This window comes from Arachis duranensis, chromosome 3, assembly GCF_000817695.3.
Source record: "Arachis duranensis cultivar V14167 chromosome 3, aradu.V14167.gnm2.J7QH, whole genome shotgun sequence".
NCBI lineage: Eukaryota > Viridiplantae > Streptophyta > Magnoliopsida > Fabales > Fabaceae > Arachis > Arachis duranensis.
This window is the reverse complement of record NC_029774.3, coordinates 118194149-118212408: the sequence shown is the minus strand read 5'-3', so window position 1 is coordinate 118212408 and position 18260 is coordinate 118194149. Positions and strand designations below refer to the sequence as shown.

Below are 18260 nucleotides of genomic sequence, written 5' to 3'. Positions count from 1 at the left end.
TTTAATTATTAGATAAATAATTTGATATATTTAATTAAATTATTTAATATAAAATATATTTGATATCTTTTATATGCATAACACCATATAGCGTGCGTCTATTTAGTAAATGTGTCTACCTAAGATATAAACACATTGATATATATTTGTTGTTTGATTAGTGAGACAAAATTTTGATAGCTACAAAAAAACGTAAAGGTACATAAAGACATAAAAGTTATGTATAACATTGAGGGGGTGAAATACAATATTTTTAACATTTTTTTAATTATATCTCTATTTTAAATTTATAAACCCAAAACTATCATTTAATATTTTAATAAGATTGTGATTTATGTGTTTTATCTTGTATTTATATATCAAACAAATTTAAAAATATATATCTTATTATTTTTATGTCTTTTTACCTCTATGTGAAGGGATGCACAAAACAAACGTAGCCATACTTAATGGCAGGTAAAGCAACTTATAAAGCCAAATGAGTTGTTGATTATATTGTGTTGATCTTCAACTGTATACAAATAAAAATAATACAACCTCATTAATTTCTTATTGACCATTGATCTTTTAATACATAGGAGCACTCGAATAAAGACGTCTAAAACGTCTTTTTTTAAAGATATTTTTCAGTAATTAAAATTTAACATATATAATCGGTTAAATTATATTATTTTTATCAAAATTAAGCTAAACAAATTAATTTAACCGAAAAAATGGCAAATCAAATCTTGAACTGATTTAAATTAATATTATTTTTTAATAAAAAATGACTACAATACCTTTATTATAAAGAATGATTAAAATACTCTTATTATACATACATATATATATATATATATATATTCATTTTTTATAATAGGATATTGTAGTCATTTTCTATAAAAAATAATATTAATTTAGATCAATTCAAAATTTAATTTACTATTTTTCGGTCAGATCAATTTATTTAGCCTAATTTTAACAAAATAACACGATTTAATCAATTATATGTGTTAAATTTTAATTATTAAAAACTATTAGCACCTGAGTCATACATGAGACAAAAACAATATATATTTAAGAGTAGTAGGCAACTTGCTGGAGATTTCATTTCAGTACCACGCGGCGGCTGAGTGGCACTTCTAGTCTAGTGCTAATTCATGGTTCAAAGGCTAAAATGATTATGTTTATGGTTATCGGTGCCAAGAACAGGAAATAAACGAACTCTCCATCATTCTGCTTTATTGCTTTTAATTAGTAATCACTTTCTATCTATTTCCTTCTCTAATTTCCAGTTGCACAAACACCCCTTTCTATCAACATGATTTTGCCAATCACATGATCGATCTTATCTGTACTTATTCATATTTCAAGACTCATATGTGACCTAATTATCTCACATCCATGCATTATTTATGATAAAAACTTTCTCTTGAACTTTTTTGAATACCACAATCATCATTTCTCTTTTTCTTTTTCCAAATATGCCAAAAGTAGGGATAAGTCATTGTACTAATTAAAGTTGTGTTTTACTCCTATACCTGTGCCTTGGTTAGTGGTTACATTCTTCAATGATTTTGAATACTTTTCATTAGTTAAAAGAAAATAATTTTTTAATGTTGAAGAAGATACTCAATTATGTAAATACATGAAGTGAATTTCGGTTTTGCTTCCAAGGGAATTTTGGTTCTGAAGAAGTTACAGGTTGGAGATGTGTGTCTTTTGGTGCATATCAAGTGACAAGAAACACTTTAGGCCTTTAGGGGGAAGGGGTTATTCAACTTTATTTCATATATAATTAAACAGTGATTAGTGGTAGAGTGACAGGGCAATGCAAGTGGCCATGAATTTCCAAGCCCAAATCAAATCACTGTGATAATGTGTCTAGTTTTGTTAGTCAATAATGCAAGATTTTCAGTGGTGGTGAGTTGGTGACTGCCACAACATACAACCACTTAATTAGAAGGATTTGGACTACCCCACACTGATTTTATTATTAGAACATGTGACTGAAGTCTGAACCCTTCATTGACACCAAAAAGGAACAACCTTTGGCACTTAATGGCAGAGAACTCAGATCATGCATTAAGGTACTATATACAGTAGTACCGTGTCGTTGTAATCTTTCTAGGGACGTGTAGCCAAGTATTTCCATTTGCCATAACAAGTTAAGAACTACATATATATATGCATTCTAGATATCTACTGATTATTAAGTGATCTTAATTTAATGAAGCCAAATAATTAATATAATTATATAAATCCTCCCTGCTAGGTCTTAACTAATAACTGTTCAGCTTTTATATATATAATTGAGTGAAAACTCGACTGAATTTGTTTTATGTATTGATAATTGAGAATGCCAAATCATTTAAAAACTTTCAACTATCAACTTCGCATGACATGAACACGGTCCAGCAATGCAAGAGTTGCTGTAGTAATCAGGAGACAAGACAAGAGTTTATTCATCGAATCCATTCGTAGAAGAGATTATAATCATCAGGGAAATCAGAAAACACATTTGATTGTGTGCATGGAATTCTTGCATAGTTCAAAATTAGAATTCACAATATGTTGATCACTACAATAGGATACATCATCATATGTGTAACTTCATTTTCATTCACATCCAGCAGAGTTTATTAAATATATATATGCATTCATAATTAACCTTATACATACTAATTTCTTATAACTCAACAATTTCACCACTATTCGAAGTAGCAGAAACAATTTCTAATCCCCTAGCAAGCATGTTAGAATGATCAATAAACTCATGATTCTCTTCCCATACATTGGTCATGCTGTTGTAAACTTGAAGCATTGTTGGCCTGTCATCTGGAAAAGGCTGAATACACTCACAAGCAACTTTGACAAGAGTAAACACTTCATTTTCAAATCCTTTCCCAAAAAGAGACTTGTCAATTGCATCATAAATAGTTGAAGGGTCACCAGATAAGTCAGCATTGTTAGATAAACACACCAATTCCTTCAATGTTTTTCCGGTGACCAGCTCAAGAAGCACACTACCAAGATCAAAAACATCCTTCTTGCCATCCTCTACATAAAATGTCATGCTTAGATCATCATGTTTGTTGGGGTTCATAAACTTAGCCTCTCCAAAATTTGATAGTTTTGGTTCAAAACTCTCATCAAGCAAGACACACTCAGAAGATACATTAAGATGGACAACATGCCAATTGCAAGTGTGATGAAGCCAAGATAAGGCTCTAGCCATACCAAGTGCAATCTTGATCCTCTGTGACCATGTCAATATCACAGCCTCAGATTCCAGAGGATGCAACCATTTGGAAAGTCTTCCATTTGATGTATATTGGTACACCAGAATCCTTTCCTTATTATCCACACAGAATCCAAGCAGAGGAACTATGTTTCTGTGTTGAAGCTTCCCAAGAATCCTTATCTCTAAAAGAACTTCTCTCTCAAACAGTTGAGAATCGGATAGCCTCTTAACAGCAAGGTGCCAACCATTAGCTAGAACTCCCTCATACATTATTCCCATTTTGCCCACCCCTATGGCATTGTCAATAGAAAAGCTTTCGGTAGCATCATTGAGTTCTTCTAAGTTCATAGTGGATGTCAATCTTTCCACTAGTAGCGCTATCTGTAGATTCAACTCAAAACAGTCATGATTTTTGTATGAAAAGTGATGAAGACTAAGTTCCATTCATTTCTTTGGATACTATAAAACAGGACAAGACAGAACCCAACACTTATTTTAGCAACCTATAACATTCCATATTCTTATATTTCTTTGGTTCTAATAACATGGCAGGATGAGACAAAGGGGGTGGTTGAAGGGAGTACCTGTTGGGTTCCATTGTGTTGCAAGTGCAGAGGTAGCAGTTGGCGTATGTGATAAACAAGCGGTCGCATCTTCCACCTTATGAGGGAACAAACATATTTCAATGTATCTAATTTGGCGGGCTTCATGTGTTTCCTAGTCCTAGAAGAAGCACGGAAGCACATGGTGCGCACAACAACACAAACGATGAAGGATAAAACAAAAGCAAGAAGGAGGGCAACCTTAAATGTTAGGTGTAGGTGTAGGTGGAGGTGCTTGTGCGAGGAGCATGGTCCTCCACAAAGCCCTCTATTATTACCATAGCTAACAGTTACTGAATCATATGCAAAGTTAGGCACTGGTCCTGACAACTCATTGTTGGTCAGAGACAGTGTCTTAAGCCTGCGGAGACTCGCGAATTCTGGTGGGATTCCACCACTGAGCTTGTTGTCATCAAGCTTGAGAGTATTCAGGTAAGTGCAGTTAGCCAAATTTGGTGGAATCTCTCCGCTGAACTTGTTACTTGAGAGATCAATGGTGGTAGCAAATCTGAGTAGTGTTGATATATCAGAAGGGATGGGTCCCCATAACTGGTTTATAGAAAGATCTAAGCCAGTCAAAGATGAACAATTCTGAATGCCCCGCGGGAACTCCCCCTTGAGACCCATGTTCGATAGTTTCAGATTAAGCACTCTATTTTCATCGGGATGCCAGCACTCAACGCCACTAAATCTACATATGAAACCTTCGGTTTTGTTGTTGAGGTTCCAGGATTGTAAGTAGTTATATGGATCTTCCAAGGATTCTTTGATGGATTTCAAACAGACTATATCTGTGTCAGTACCATGGCCTGGTGTGAAAACGGTGAGCAAGAAACACAACAGGAGAATAATACCCATTCTTTGTATTGATATGTTTGTGACTCTCTCTATGTAATGGAATGTAGGATTAATAGATGAGAATGTTGTTCACAAGGGAACTCACATGAAGTTTCCTACCTCATTGCTTGGACTTGGAGCCAAAAAGAAAAATACAAATATTGAAGACTTCTATCTGGTTGACTCTCGAGTCTTGACCACGATACACATGATATTCCATCCTAGCAAGGGAAGTAGGGAACTATGTTTCTCTCATTGTATCTTCCAATAATCCTTCTTTCTAGCTCCACCTGTCTCATCAGCAGCCAACTGAAGTTATACAAAAATTTTAAAAATATTCCTAAGTTTTAATTGTTAAGAGTATATTTTATATAAATAAAAAATTTTTTAAGCAAAATTAAAATAAAATAAAATTTATAAATATTTTTAAAATTTTTATCAAACTTCAAAAAAGTGTTAGTTTAAAGTTTGATTAATATTAATAAATAAATATAAATTTTGTATTATAAGTTTGTTTCGGTATTATTAAATTGTTAGAAAAAAATTTTCAATAAAAATTCTTTTTTATTTTTTTAATGTATTTTACAAAATTTTAGTACTAAAAATAAAAAGACTTAAAAAGATCTTTTTTTTTAAATTATAATTTATATTTTTTTAAAAACTTTTTACTTAAAAGAAAAATATGTTTAACATAATAAATAAATAAATAAAATATTTTTATATTATTATATCTAAATATAATTGTTAAATAAAATAATATTTTTATATGAGATATCTAAATATAAAATTTTTTATTTAAAAAAAAAATTTAGTGTCTATAGAAGTTGTGCTTGATTTGCCTAAAATAGAGATAGAGTAAAGTGAGACCCACCTTTTTATGTTTGAATTATATGAGTGAAATATAGGCGCTATAAAAAAATATCTTTAAAAAAAATCATTTGAAAAAAAATCTTTTTATAAAGATTTATCTGAATAAGTTCTATTTCTCAAATAATAAAAATTACAAAAATTATGTTTAATAGATACTTTTAACATTTTAAATAATTTTAGTAAATATAAATACTTATTAATAATAAATTTATATTAATTTTTTTATCATTCAAAAACACAGATTAATTTTAAAAACTATGTTCACAAATCACAACCATTTTAAAAGGCTTTCTTTACTTTTGAATGAGCCTCTTTTTTTCCAATAAATTGATAGCTACAGCAAATAGCCTAACAGAGGAATAAGTCCACACGCGAAATTGATATATTTATGACAGTCAAATTTTTAATGTCCCAAGTCTCACATTGTTTGATATATAATTGATATTAATATTAATATTAATTAAGTACAGAAAATGGTGCAAAATATTGAGCTCTATTAACTAGTAGAAGAGATATTTTTAAACGCAATATACAGGAAGGATAGAATATATTTAGCTCTATATATACGGTTACATTTTTGCGCTCTGGCTATACCCGTTTCATTCTATAGCGTTAGTAGTTTAATTAATCTTCTATTAGCAGGGTTAAGAAATTTATCAAATGCTATAGATTTCAATAATGTTTTGTAAACAACTCAAATCAAACAATTATGTAGACAACTACAGCGTAATATGTATGTATAAATATAGTAGAACCGTAGAGATGTGTATAGAGATATCTCTCTCCTTTTTTATTAGTTAGTTGATAAGAAATGTTATAATAGTAGAACCCTATAATTTTTCTAAAAAAATAAACAAATAATGCATATGAGTAAAAATAGTTGCACTTCACTTTAAATTGTTTTTTCACTTGATTTTATTCGTCGTTTTTGATAAATTAATAAACATATATGTCAATGTACCAACTACCAAGTGCTCCATAATTTGAAATTAATTAATTTCAACTAATGAAAATGAAAATAAATCATATTATTGTACTGCGCGTATCACCCCTCATTACAAACATAGACACATATACAAGCGTTATATAGCTAGAGAATTTGGTTTTTATTATACCTAGATGGTAACAGTACTAAACAGAAGAGTAAGAGGAACAGTGAAAGTAATGTTTATTATAGAGATGACAAGTTAAGGGGTATTAATGTGTGTGTGTAGTAGACTAGTAATAACTATTTGGTACATGCTTGTGTTGATCCAATCCTCTCTACTTTATTATAAGAAAGTAAAAAGTAGAAATATGTATTATTGATGTAATTTTTTTCTGAATTATTATTTTATTATTGTGGATTAAAAATTATATTAAAGTTATGGTAAATAATTATTGAAATATTCATATAAGTAAAAAATATCCTAAGCCAATTAATAGTGAGATTTAAATTTTAAACATACAAATTGGGCAGAGTTGACAAAGTGGAGGGAACACTAAAGAGATAGATCCTGAATGTGATGGTGCCATGCCTTCTGAGTTCACCGGTGGAGTATTGCAAGATCCAAGAACAAGTTTTACAGCAAATGGGGGCCAAAAGAAAATAAAATATTATAATATATATTAAAGTCTACGACAACTATGGTTATAATTCAACAAATTCATCACGGTCAGTAGCAGAAAAACTCTCTGATCGCGTGCAAGTGTTAGAATCACCGCAAAGTTCATGTCTCTCTTCCCATAGACTGCTCATTTTGTTGTAGACTTGAACCATTGTTGGTCTTTGTTCTGGAAAAGGCTGAACACACTCGCAAGCAATCTTCATGAGCATAAACGCTTCACTTTCAAACCCTTCACCAATAATAAACTTATCAATTGCACTATAAAAACTTGAAGGATTAGGAGATAGATTAGCATTGTTACATGAACTCTCCACCAATTCCTCATATAATTTTCCCGTGACCAACTCAAAAATTACATTACCAAAATCATAAACATCCTTCTTCCCATCCTTGATATAAAACGACATGCCTAGACTCTCATGGTTGTTGGGGTTCAAAAACTTGGCATCTCCAAAATTGGATAACTTGGGTTCAAAATTCTTATCTAGCAAGATACTCCGTGAACAAATATTCAAGTGCACCACATGCAGATTGCATAAATGATGGAGCCAAGATAAGGCTCTAGCCACACCTAGTGCAATGTTAATCCTCTGTGGCCATGTCAATATCATAGCCTCAGTTTCCAAAGGGTGCAACCATTTCGAGAGTCTTCCATTTGAGAAATACGGGTACACCAGAATCCTTTCATCGTTTTCGATGCAGAACCCAAGCAGGGGAACTATGTTTCTGTGTCGGAGCTTACCTAGAATCCTTATTTCTATAAGAACTCGTCTCCCAAATTGTTGAGAATCAGTTAGTTTCTTAATGGCTAGGTGCCAACCGTTAGCCAATTTTCCCTTGTACATTATTCCCATCTTTCCAAACCCAATTGCATTGTTTATAGAAAATCCGTCTGTTGCATCATTTAGTTCTTCAAACTTCATAGTGGATGTTAATCTTTCCAGTAGTAGAGCTATCTGTGAATTCAACTCACAACTATCAATGAAATTATCTATATAATAAAGCTATAGAAATTCACTTAATGTTTGCATTCATGAAATGTAATGAAATATAGTAGTCTAGTATATCTCTAAATTCAACCGATAGACCTCAAGTCATTTGGTTTGAGTTGATTCAGTTTATTACTAATCTTAATGTTTGGGTCAGTCAAGCAGCATCAATAATGGGTGTGATAGAATCAATATAAAAGTAAATTAAGACCAAAAGGCAAAATGGAAAAAGCAATATTATTACATTAACAATCTCCGCCTCAAGTGTGAACCAACACATTAAGTACATAAACTCCTCCTATTCTTCTTGAATACTCTTTTAAAAGAGAACAGATAAGACACCACATCCAACTCAAAACCTTAAAATATCTAATAGGTCTCTCATCTTATAAACTTCTCACTCTTCTTTACTTTTTTCAATATAGAACTAATTTCATACGCTCCTCACACTTGCAACATTAACAGGACTGCACTCATGTAGGAAACTAACATGATAAATGTATAAGTAGCTAATTTCATTAAGATAAAGAACATAAGTAGAGTTACATAGCTTTCTTGTTTAATTATTGTAAATAACTAAGATTGTCCAATTTCCAAACAAAGTTGAAAAGATAAAAAAAAAAAAGGAAAGAAGACTACAATATAAATATACAGATTACAGACAGAGTAAATAAAGCGTTGAGGAAAAGAAATGGAAGAGAAGGAATACCTTTTGGCTTCCTTTCTCCTGCAATTGAGGCATCTGATCAGCTTCTATTCCGAGCTTTCTCCCTGTGATGATGGAACACACATATTTGACTAGTTCTACACCTTTATTGTGGTTGATCCACTTCAATAATTTTGCCCAGTAACTATTTGAAAGGAAAAAGATGCACGCAAGAAGAAAACTAAAGGATGATGCAAAACCAACAAAAAGGCCATCCTTGAAGGATTGGTCCATGATAATAAGCCCTCCTCCTCCGTCGAAGGAGCATGGTTCCAAGGGCCCTCCACAAAGCCCCCTATTCTTAGCATAGCTAACACTTACCGAACCATATGCCAAGTTAGGAACTTCCCCTGACAACTTATTGTTGTCAAAAGACAGTGTTCGGATCCTGGGAAGCGCCGCAAGTTGACCCGGGATTCCACCACTGAGCATGTTGCCATCAAGCTTGAGAACATTCAGGTAAGTGCAGCTAGCGAGAGACGGTGGAATCTGTCCGCTGAAGTGGTTGTTGGAGAGATCAATGGAGACAGCGAAGGGGAGTAATGTATGAATATCAGAGGGGAGAGGTGCCCATAAGCTGTTTGATGAAAGGTCTAAGGCAGTTAATGAAGTGCAATTATGAAGTCCCCGCGGAAACTGGCCCTTCAGCCTCATGTTTGACAGGTCGATTCCTAGCACTCTGTTTTCATTGGGATTCCAGCAGTTAACACCCACAAAAATGCAAATGACACCTTCGGTTTTGTTGTTGAAGTCCCAGCTAGCTAAGAAATTATATGGATCTTCTAAGGAATCCTTGATGGATTTTAAACAGAATATATCTGTTTCAGTAGCATGAATGCAGAGCAAGATTTGGGTGAAGATGAGAATAGTAATAGTAATTCCCATTCTTGTTTTAGGACTCATACTTCCTTGCTTCATTTTCAACATTTCAAATGGTCATATTTAGTTGTAACGTAACAAGAATTGAATTTGTGAATTAGTGAAGATTTCATCTTGGTACTCTTTTCTTCCTCACAACTATATTTTATTATTTTATGAGTTTCGCATTCTGACTCTTCACTCTTGTTGGTATACTTTATCCCATTCATTTTTTAGTAAATTAAGGAAATATCAAATGTTATATGGTTTTTTTCCCCTAAATTAGATTATGGTTATTTCATTATAAATATTAGTTTCCTTTTTTTTGGATGATATGTTCGTAATTTCACGGAATTGTAATTGTGTTTAGTCCGTGTTATTTTGAAGAGGGAAGTGATAAATAAATTTAAAAAATTTATATTTTAGATAAATTAATTTAAAAAATATATTAATAAAATTTTTTATAATAATAAATGTAAATAAATTAATTTAAATTAAATTTTTTTATTTTAATTATAAAAATTAATTTAAAAATAATATATCTATATTTATTATCTTCAAAAAAATTATTAATTTTTTTAATTAATTTATCTCAAATATAAATCTTTAAAAATTTATTTGTCAATTTACTCTTTATATTATATGCTACCTAAACCTTGCGTCAAACTAGCTGATTTGTCTGCAGTAGACTTGAAGCACCAGAACTAGCATGCATCAATCCAATTGATAATTTATGACAGGACGCAGAATAAGTCCACACATGTGTGCGGAAAATTCAGGGCTCTTGTCTCATAAATAGAACATTAATAGAGAGATTTTATAATGCATTTAATTTGTGTCTTTTTTGTATTTTTTTACTTTTAATTTATAAAATAAAAAATAAAAAACAAATCAAAATATCAAATACACAATTAAAAAAGACAATACATTTGGGCCGGACATTCTAGCTAAACAATTTCCTCTTTTGTGGTCTAAGGCGAAATTTGAGTTTTTAGTTTTGGTCAACAAACCAAATTCGTCTATATACAAGAAACATCCAAATGGATTGGATTGGAGATCAAATAATAATGAAGCTTTACAAAGCAAATCTCGACCTCCACCTTTTCCCAATCAAAGCCCAATATTGGTTGTCCAAAAAAGAATTAATTGATGATGTTTATAGGTTTGGCTATGGATCGACGATTATTGAAATATATCAACTGACAAGTCCAAAAAACAAAACACAAAGAAATACATTCATCAGTAAGGGCGATCCATTATATTAATGTACTGTAATTTATAAATATTTTATACAATTATTTAATTATATTAATTCTTTTAAATAATTATTCATATAATTAACATAAAAAATAATTACGTAATCAAATATACATGTAAAATTATTATATATTAACAGTGCATTATTATGTTATAAATAGAATCCATTTTTTTAATATTTTAAAAAAAATTAAAAAGTGGAGTTGGATCGTTTCAATTCCTTTTTATTTGGACATCTAGATAACCACGATTAGATGACCAATCATATATGGCATTCTTTTAGAATGTTTGTTTTACGAATATTTTTTAAGTTCAAATTTTGTAAAACCGAATAAACGAAATTATAGATAAAAGACGCTATAAATATTTCGAAAAGAGACAGATTCACCAAAAAGGTTGCATTTGTTAAAAATTGGTCCATTAATTTTATAACTTCGATCATATCTGAATTTCACTATATTGATTTAAAATTTATTAACTCCATATTTTCTCACTTTACCAATTCTCTACTTTCGACAATTTTGAACCTTAATTTTAATACTAAAATAAAAGATGTATTAGAATATAAGACACAATTAAAGTGATACATATAGTATTTTTCCGGTATAATATAATTGTTATTATTATATTAAATTAACTCAGTTTTACAGTTTCATTTATATTAAAATTAACCATTAATATTAGTTATTATATATTTATATGTATAAATATATATATTTTTATTTAATTTATTTTTAATATATATTTTATATTTTAATATATATTTTATATTGACTCTGGAAATGTAGAGACAGACTGATGATACTATATATATTGTTTTAATTAAAATTGTAGCATTGACGACTAGGAAAAATGTTAGACGATGATTAATAACTTTCTTTTCTATATATATTTTTGTTTTATATTTGAATTAATGCTAACAAAATTTCTATTTTATATTACTAAAAGTGTTGACCCATGTCATTATTTCCTTTAAAATGCATCTGTTGTGCTAAGGTTTAGAAAGTGCTTATTGAAATGAAGAGAATGGTAGAAGCGATAAGTTGCATTGAACAAGTAGCAGCAAGTATATGAAAAGAAATCCATTATTAATAATAGATGGAGCAAGCAAGCTAGGTAGGAAGAGAAGTAAGAGGAGAAGGACGAAGTAGAATAGTGGAGGATAAGAGAAGGTAAATAAAGCAGGAAGATAGAGATGGAAGTAAAGTATTAGAAGAAAACGATGATTACATGAGTATAAGCAGCAAAGAGTAGCGGCAACTACTATCCTAAGCCGCATTTTATTTAACATTTGAAATCACCGTAACCATCACCATACTAACAAGCATACATGATACATGCATTTAGTTGGCAGTTGGAGGCCAGTGGCCGTGATGAGGTGGGTGTGGCTTGTATGGGTGTGGATGTGGTTTGTAGTAACCGTCAGTCTCCTCATTCTCAGCCGGAGGGTGGTGACCGCCGTGTCCACCACCTCCATACGGTGGCTTGTAAGGACGAGGCTCATGGTGTTGTGGTGGCTTGTAGTAGCCATTAACCTCAACCTTCTCTACTTGCTCCTCCTGATGGGGTGGCTTTCCATAGGGTGGCTTCTCGTGTGGTGGTTTTTCATATGGTGGCTTCTCATGTGGTGGCTTCTCAAAGGGTGGCTTCTCGTGTGGTGGTTTCTCGAATGGTGGCTTATGGTATGGAGGCTTCTCATAGGGTGGCTTTTGGAACGGAGGCTTGTGAATAGGTTTAGGGTATTCATCAGCAATGGAGACTGCTGCAAAGAGCAATGCAAGTAGCAACACTGCAAGTGTGTTTTTGAGAGCCATGTTTGTTTTGGATGCTGAAAGCAGAGAGGGGGAGTGGGGTTTTATAGTGGTTCCATGGCATGCATGATGGCGTCATGGCACTTGTCATCTCTTCATTCTTTAGTCTCTTAAGTCCAATTGCTAAGATTTTTAGTGGAATTTATTCAGACTTTGACAGAGACGGATGTCTCTGATCTGCCTTGTTGGGTCATATTTTATCTTATGTAATAACTAAACCTTTGGACTGTTAGGAATAAGCTGCACCACAGTTGAAATCTTTGACTATTTTGCTCAAATCATACGTACCAACTTTATTAATTTCGTTAGGTAAATTATGTTATCAGAATCATAGGTAAAATTCGTCAAAAGTAATGCATATGCTTTTGTTTTCCGTCATCCACGAATAATATTTCCCGCATATTTTATTTGTCGCCTCGTCTACGCATCATACCGTTAGTGCGAGCCTTCTATTTTTATTTCAGACAATAACATTAGAAAAAGTTTCGAATGAAAATATTTTATTTAAATAAATTTGATAATATTTTGGCAATCACTTTTACTAGATATTTAAAATATTAAATATATATGTAAGATAATCCTCCCATGCGAACAAAGTCAATATTTGTTAATTCCTAGTCTTTAAATCCATATATCTGTAATCACATCAAAGGATGGCACGTCTTAAAAAAAAAATTGAATGGATGTCATATAATATAATCCTATTTGAAGATGTCTTATTAAGCTAATTAGTATCATTTAGCAATTTTTATGATTTAAAATCTTAATGATATTTTTTCTTTTAATTAATGTATTATTTTTTATTATTAACTTATTACTATTAAATAAAATTATATTATACTTAGTATATATAGTATAATATTACAAATTTATCACTTTTAATTCTATCAACTTTAATCTACACTAAAAAAAACTTTTACTTTATTGAGCAAAACTTCTTTGCACCGATATCTTTGTTGAAGAATGTTAAGAGATTCGTAAATTTTATAATTTGTAGCTATTAATTAGTTATTATTAATATTTTTAATAGTATAAAATTTTATTTAATAATATAAAATTATTTTTTTATTAATTAAATACCAAAATTTTAGAAATCAAAAAAATAAATTAAATAGATAAAATATAAAATTTTAATAAAATTTAAATTGTAAAATACTAAAATTTTTAGTATACATTTTATAAAATCAATAGATTGATTTAAAATTGTAATATCAAATAATTTTAAAAGTTAAATTGAAAAATTTTAACTACTAATCTACTATGCTCTCACCCTCTCCTCCATCTGTTCTACCTCTTTCTTTCCTCTTCTTCTGTTTCTTCCCTTTTTTCACCCCTCCTCCCTCCACTCCAACCTTCTCCTTCTCCTTTTATTCCCTTTCGTCTTGTTCCTCCCTTTTCTCCTGTTTTTCGATTTTTCAACCGCTTTTCAGTCTAGTTTTAATACTTTGTTTGTTTTATGGTTTGATTATGTATTTTCTATCTTTGTTTAATTTTAATAACCCTTTATGAAGAATTTTTCTCCTCTTTATTTTGTGGTGTTTTATTTTTTTTTTATGAATAGTTATGGTTACGGTTCATCTCTAAATAAATATACTATAGATAATATTTTGTTCATTGAATATTTTCATATAAGAAAAGAATTTAGATTTATTTAAAAAAATGAATAATATTATATATATACCTAAATTTTTTTATTAAATTAAATTTAACTAAATTAAACAATAAAATTTAAAATAATGTAGTCATAACTAATTTTTATTATGTTAGATTAAATTTAATTAAATTTGGTTAATAAAAACTTAGATCTATAGCATTATTCAAAAATAATATCTTATATATAATATTATTGCACTACTTTTAATTTTGTGTAGTTTTAAATAAACCTTTTTGTTATTTGTAAGTGTTGTATGATTATTTTATGAACGAAATATTTGTTCCATAGTAAAAAAAAAATCTAAATATCATTAAAAAATACTCTTATTTGTTTAATTTCAAAGAGAGAATACAAAAATATATTTATATTTGGAAAATTAATACGGAATCAATATATGCTCTAAAACATAAATTAAATATTTTCTAAATAAATATAAGAGGACATGCATAACTGTACGTTTCGTTTCTCTATTTTTATATTTGTCTCCAATTTCTAAAATAAAAAAATTCAAGCACAAGTATTTAAAAGTTAAAACAATAATTTGTTGGTAAGATTTTATATATTCGTTTTGTACTATATATATAATGTATAGAATATGGTTAACATCATATGTATATACAAGTCTTATGTCTCACCTAATGGTTAAAATGTCTATACTAGTGGTTGGATACGAGACAAAATGTAATTAACGAAGATCTATTTTGAGCAAGAATTTTTTGTCCACGTGCGTTGCTGGTTTGCTCCGCATACACCTACTAATTATTCTACATTATTCATTCAATCATTCAATAAATCTCATCCATCTCTCATATAGTAGAAAACTCCGACACGGAACTCCCAAATAAATTAAGGTAACTCAATAATCGTTTGTTCTCACTTTTTCTTTCTAGAATTAAAATAGTGAGTCAAACTTTTTCTATTGGAAAAGTCTAGGGCCAGTAATTTTATTAAATTCTGGCCAACATGTAACCATCAATGAAAAGTGAGTTATTGGATGAAATATCACACTAATTTCATACTATTAAAACTATCTTGATGGCTACAAATCATCAAAGTTGCTAGTCCCTTAGCATTTCTCTTTTCTATTTGTTTAAATTTAAAAAAATAAAAAAATTTATAATAAAAAATTTACTAATGTATGTTAACTGTTTAAAAAATATTTTTTTAACTTTTTTCTTTCGAAAATAGTTAAACAACCAGAAACCCAGTGTCAATTTGCCAAATTCATCAAAAAGGTTGATTGGATGAAAATTTTGAACTCGTCGACTTCGTAAATTTTGTTATAAGAATATATACAAAAATTAAAAATTATAATTTTTAAATACATTTCTTTTTTATTATTTTGTTATTTAGTTTTTTTTTGTGATTTAACTTATTTCTTAAAACAAAGATATTTTTGTTTTTTTATAACAAAATTTTATTCCTAATTTTATGTTATATTGTGTTGTAATTTTTTGTTCGAAAATTATTTGTTAACAAAAATTAAGTTTAAAAGGCTTTTTTTTATTCTTTGTAATAATTTGAGAATGATGAATATTATAATGGAAAACTCTTTTGACGTTGAAACTTTGTGTTATAATTTAAGTTTTTATTTATATTTGAAATATAATTAAAATTTTATTTATTATATTTCTTAAATTAATTTTTATTAGTTTTATTATTTAAAAAAAATAGGTGAACTACCCACTAGCCCTCCAATCTTTCAAAAAGCCAGATGAACTAATATTTCAGGCAAAGTATCAAAAATTAAATTGGTGATCGAATTGATTTAAATTAAAAATTTAATGATTTAATTAATATTCAATCGAAATTGGTCAATTTTTATCATAAAGCAGACGAATTTGATAGCTGATTTTTTATTAATTCGATTAAATCAGTCGATTCGATTTGATTCTTATCAAAACGATTATTTTAAATTCATTTATTTTGATGGTTTGGAGTGATAATATCAATTTTAGATAAGTTTTTTTGTGATAAAATTCAGAGTCCACTTTATCATGTCGATAATTTATTAGTTATAGAATATGAAAAAATAAATATTATAATTAATTTACTATAAAAAATGAAAATTTGATTAAGAATAGAGGAAAAACCAATTATATTTGAAACGTAATTGACATAGCAATTATATATAGATATCTGAAGCTTCTCCACTTAATTATTTTTGTTTTCCATGGACAAGTGCTCATTTATTTGCTTAACTTTCTTATCAATTATTCAGACCTTTAGGATACCTGACTAATACTAACTTACACCAAGGCAGTAATTTGTGGAGGGATTTTAAATCCGAATAAAATATGATGTATTTGGACGTATAATAATAAGAGGTACATGCATGATGCATGAGTCATTTTCCACTATATGCAGACACTGTAGAGTGATTGAATCGTTTTTCTAATAATGCGCCAAAATGCTTTTCACAACACGCGTTGTGTTGCCGGAGTAGCTGCTTTATGTCTCTCATCTATCTTCATCTTCCTTAATGCCAAATGCTTTGCAATATCTTATTTATAGAGGGAAATTGTTTACTACTTGTTTAAAGGATTTAATTTTGATACATTAAAGGTGTAAAATATACCATGCATCGTTTAATTATAATATTTTTTTAAATAATTATTTATATAATTAATATAAAAAATATATATTTTTATTGACATGATGTTACATAATTAAATATATTTATGGACCGATCTTTAACTTGGTAATATGATAAGTTTAAACTTAATTGTTCTGAAAATTGAGATAGGTACAAATAAACTAAGCTACCAAAGAGTACTATTTCTCATCATAATATTTAATATTCCCATGGAGTAGTGTAGCTTAATTAACTTTTGTTATGGGAAAGTAATGTTATGAATTGGACAAATGTAGAAAGACTGAAGGAATAACGTTAATTGCATATTTTTAAGTCAATGCATGTCTATTCAAGTTACTGGTTAATGTGTAGAATAATTAGAACAAAATAAGTTAGAATTATGACCTAATTAAACGATTATAAGTATCTAATTAAGAATGATACAGAAAGAAGTATTAACTGTTACTCATTGACTTGATCTATGATGTTTATATTACGTAAAACAAAATGCGTCTTGGAGTCCGAAGACTAATTTCCTTTCTACCATCAGTAATGCTATAACAATTGGTACGGTACAATTAATCAATAATATTTAAAAATATTAGCTAAAAATATAATAATGAACTGCTAAACTAAAAGTATTGAATTACTAGTTAAAAGTACATACTATATCCACTGTAATAAGTTACTCCAAATTTTGATTTGTGGTGATGATTGATTTTCCAGTGGTGGTCCAAATATTCATTTTATCATTTTATGTATATCATCCTTCTTTTTCTATTCTTGAAGTGTTCTCTAAAAATAATTCATAGTAAATGATCAGTTTTGCAGCAAAAATGTGCTTGTCCAATGTAAGAAGATTATTAATTACATATTTAAAAAAAAATTAAGTGGCATAGTGCATGAGGTTTAAAATTAATAAATTATGATTACGTTGACGCATTATCATATAAATCTGTCTCGTTACGCATATATCTCAAAATAATAATAATGATAATAGGACCCAACCCATGTTATAAAAGCTACGATGTTCCATCAGTTCCATGCATTCTAATTAGAAAACATAATGATGGACATATAGGACTAGAGGAGTTACAACGGACAATCAATGGCAGAATAGTCTTCAATGGCGTCTGATGTTCACACTAGGCCTCTCATGCAGAAACGTGTAATTGGTCCTAAAACTTCTTCACTCATGTACTGTACAAATCTCGTCTTGCAATAATATTGTCTTGTTCCCAAAGTAATTAATTATTAGTTGAAAAGTTCAC

General features: G+C 29.5%; 3 protein-coding genes across 3 annotated transcripts; all 3 read right to left on the bottom strand.

Moving 5' to 3' along the window:
* Window positions 1-2617: 2617 nt before the first annotated feature.
* LOC107480602 (probably inactive leucine-rich repeat receptor-like protein kinase At5g48380) lies at window positions 2618-4770 on the bottom strand. The gene is made up of 2 exons (XM_016100749.3): window positions 3808-4770; window positions 2618-3604 (listed from the first exon to the last, which is right to left on the bottom strand). Exons 1-2 carry the CDS (start codon window positions 4681-4683, stop codon window positions 2669-2671), a joined length of 1812 nt encoding a protein of 603 aa, XP_015956235.1. The 5' UTR covers window positions 4684-4770; the 3' UTR covers window positions 2618-2668.
* Window positions 4771-6951: 2181 nt separating this feature from the next.
* Window positions 6952-9774, bottom strand: LOC107480601 (probably inactive leucine-rich repeat receptor-like protein kinase At5g48380). Its single transcript, XM_016100748.3, has 2 exons — window positions 8838-9774; window positions 6952-8095 (listed from the first exon to the last, which is right to left on the bottom strand). Exons 1-2 carry the CDS (start codon window positions 9759-9761, stop codon window positions 7163-7165), a joined length of 1857 nt encoding a protein of 618 aa, XP_015956234.1. The 5' UTR covers window positions 9762-9774; the 3' UTR covers window positions 6952-7162.
* Window positions 9775-12139: 2365 nt separating this feature from the next.
* On the bottom strand, window positions 12140-12801 carry LOC107480600 (early nodulin-75). Its single transcript, XM_016100747.3, has one exon. It carries the CDS (start codon window positions 12761-12763, stop codon window positions 12293-12295), a length of 471 nt encoding a protein of 156 aa, XP_015956233.1. The 5' UTR covers window positions 12764-12801; the 3' UTR covers window positions 12140-12292.
* Between the last annotated feature and the right edge of the window lie 5459 nt (window positions 12802-18260).

Bases quoted from the DNA above. Each gene is read 5' to 3' on its own strand.
- LOC107480602 (XM_016100749.3), bottom strand. From the start codon at position 4,683: ATGGGTATTATTCTCCTGTTGTGTTTCTTGCTCACCGTTTTCACACCA. The intron at 3,605-3,807 runs GTACTCCCTTCA...TTGAATCTACAG, and splicing joins AACACAATGGAACCCAACAG to ATAGCGCTACTAGTGGAAAG.
- LOC107480600 (XM_016100747.3), bottom strand. From the start codon at position 12,763: ATGGCTCTCAAAAACACACTTGCAGTGTTGCTACTTGCATTGCTCTTT.
- LOC107480601 (XM_016100748.3), bottom strand. From the start codon at position 9,761: ATGTTGAAAATGAAGCAAGGAAGTATGAGTCCTAAAACAAGAATGGGA. The intron at 8,096-8,837 runs GTATTCCTTCTC...TTGAATTCACAG, and splicing joins AGGAGAAAGGAAGCCAAAAG to ATAGCTCTACTACTGGAAAG.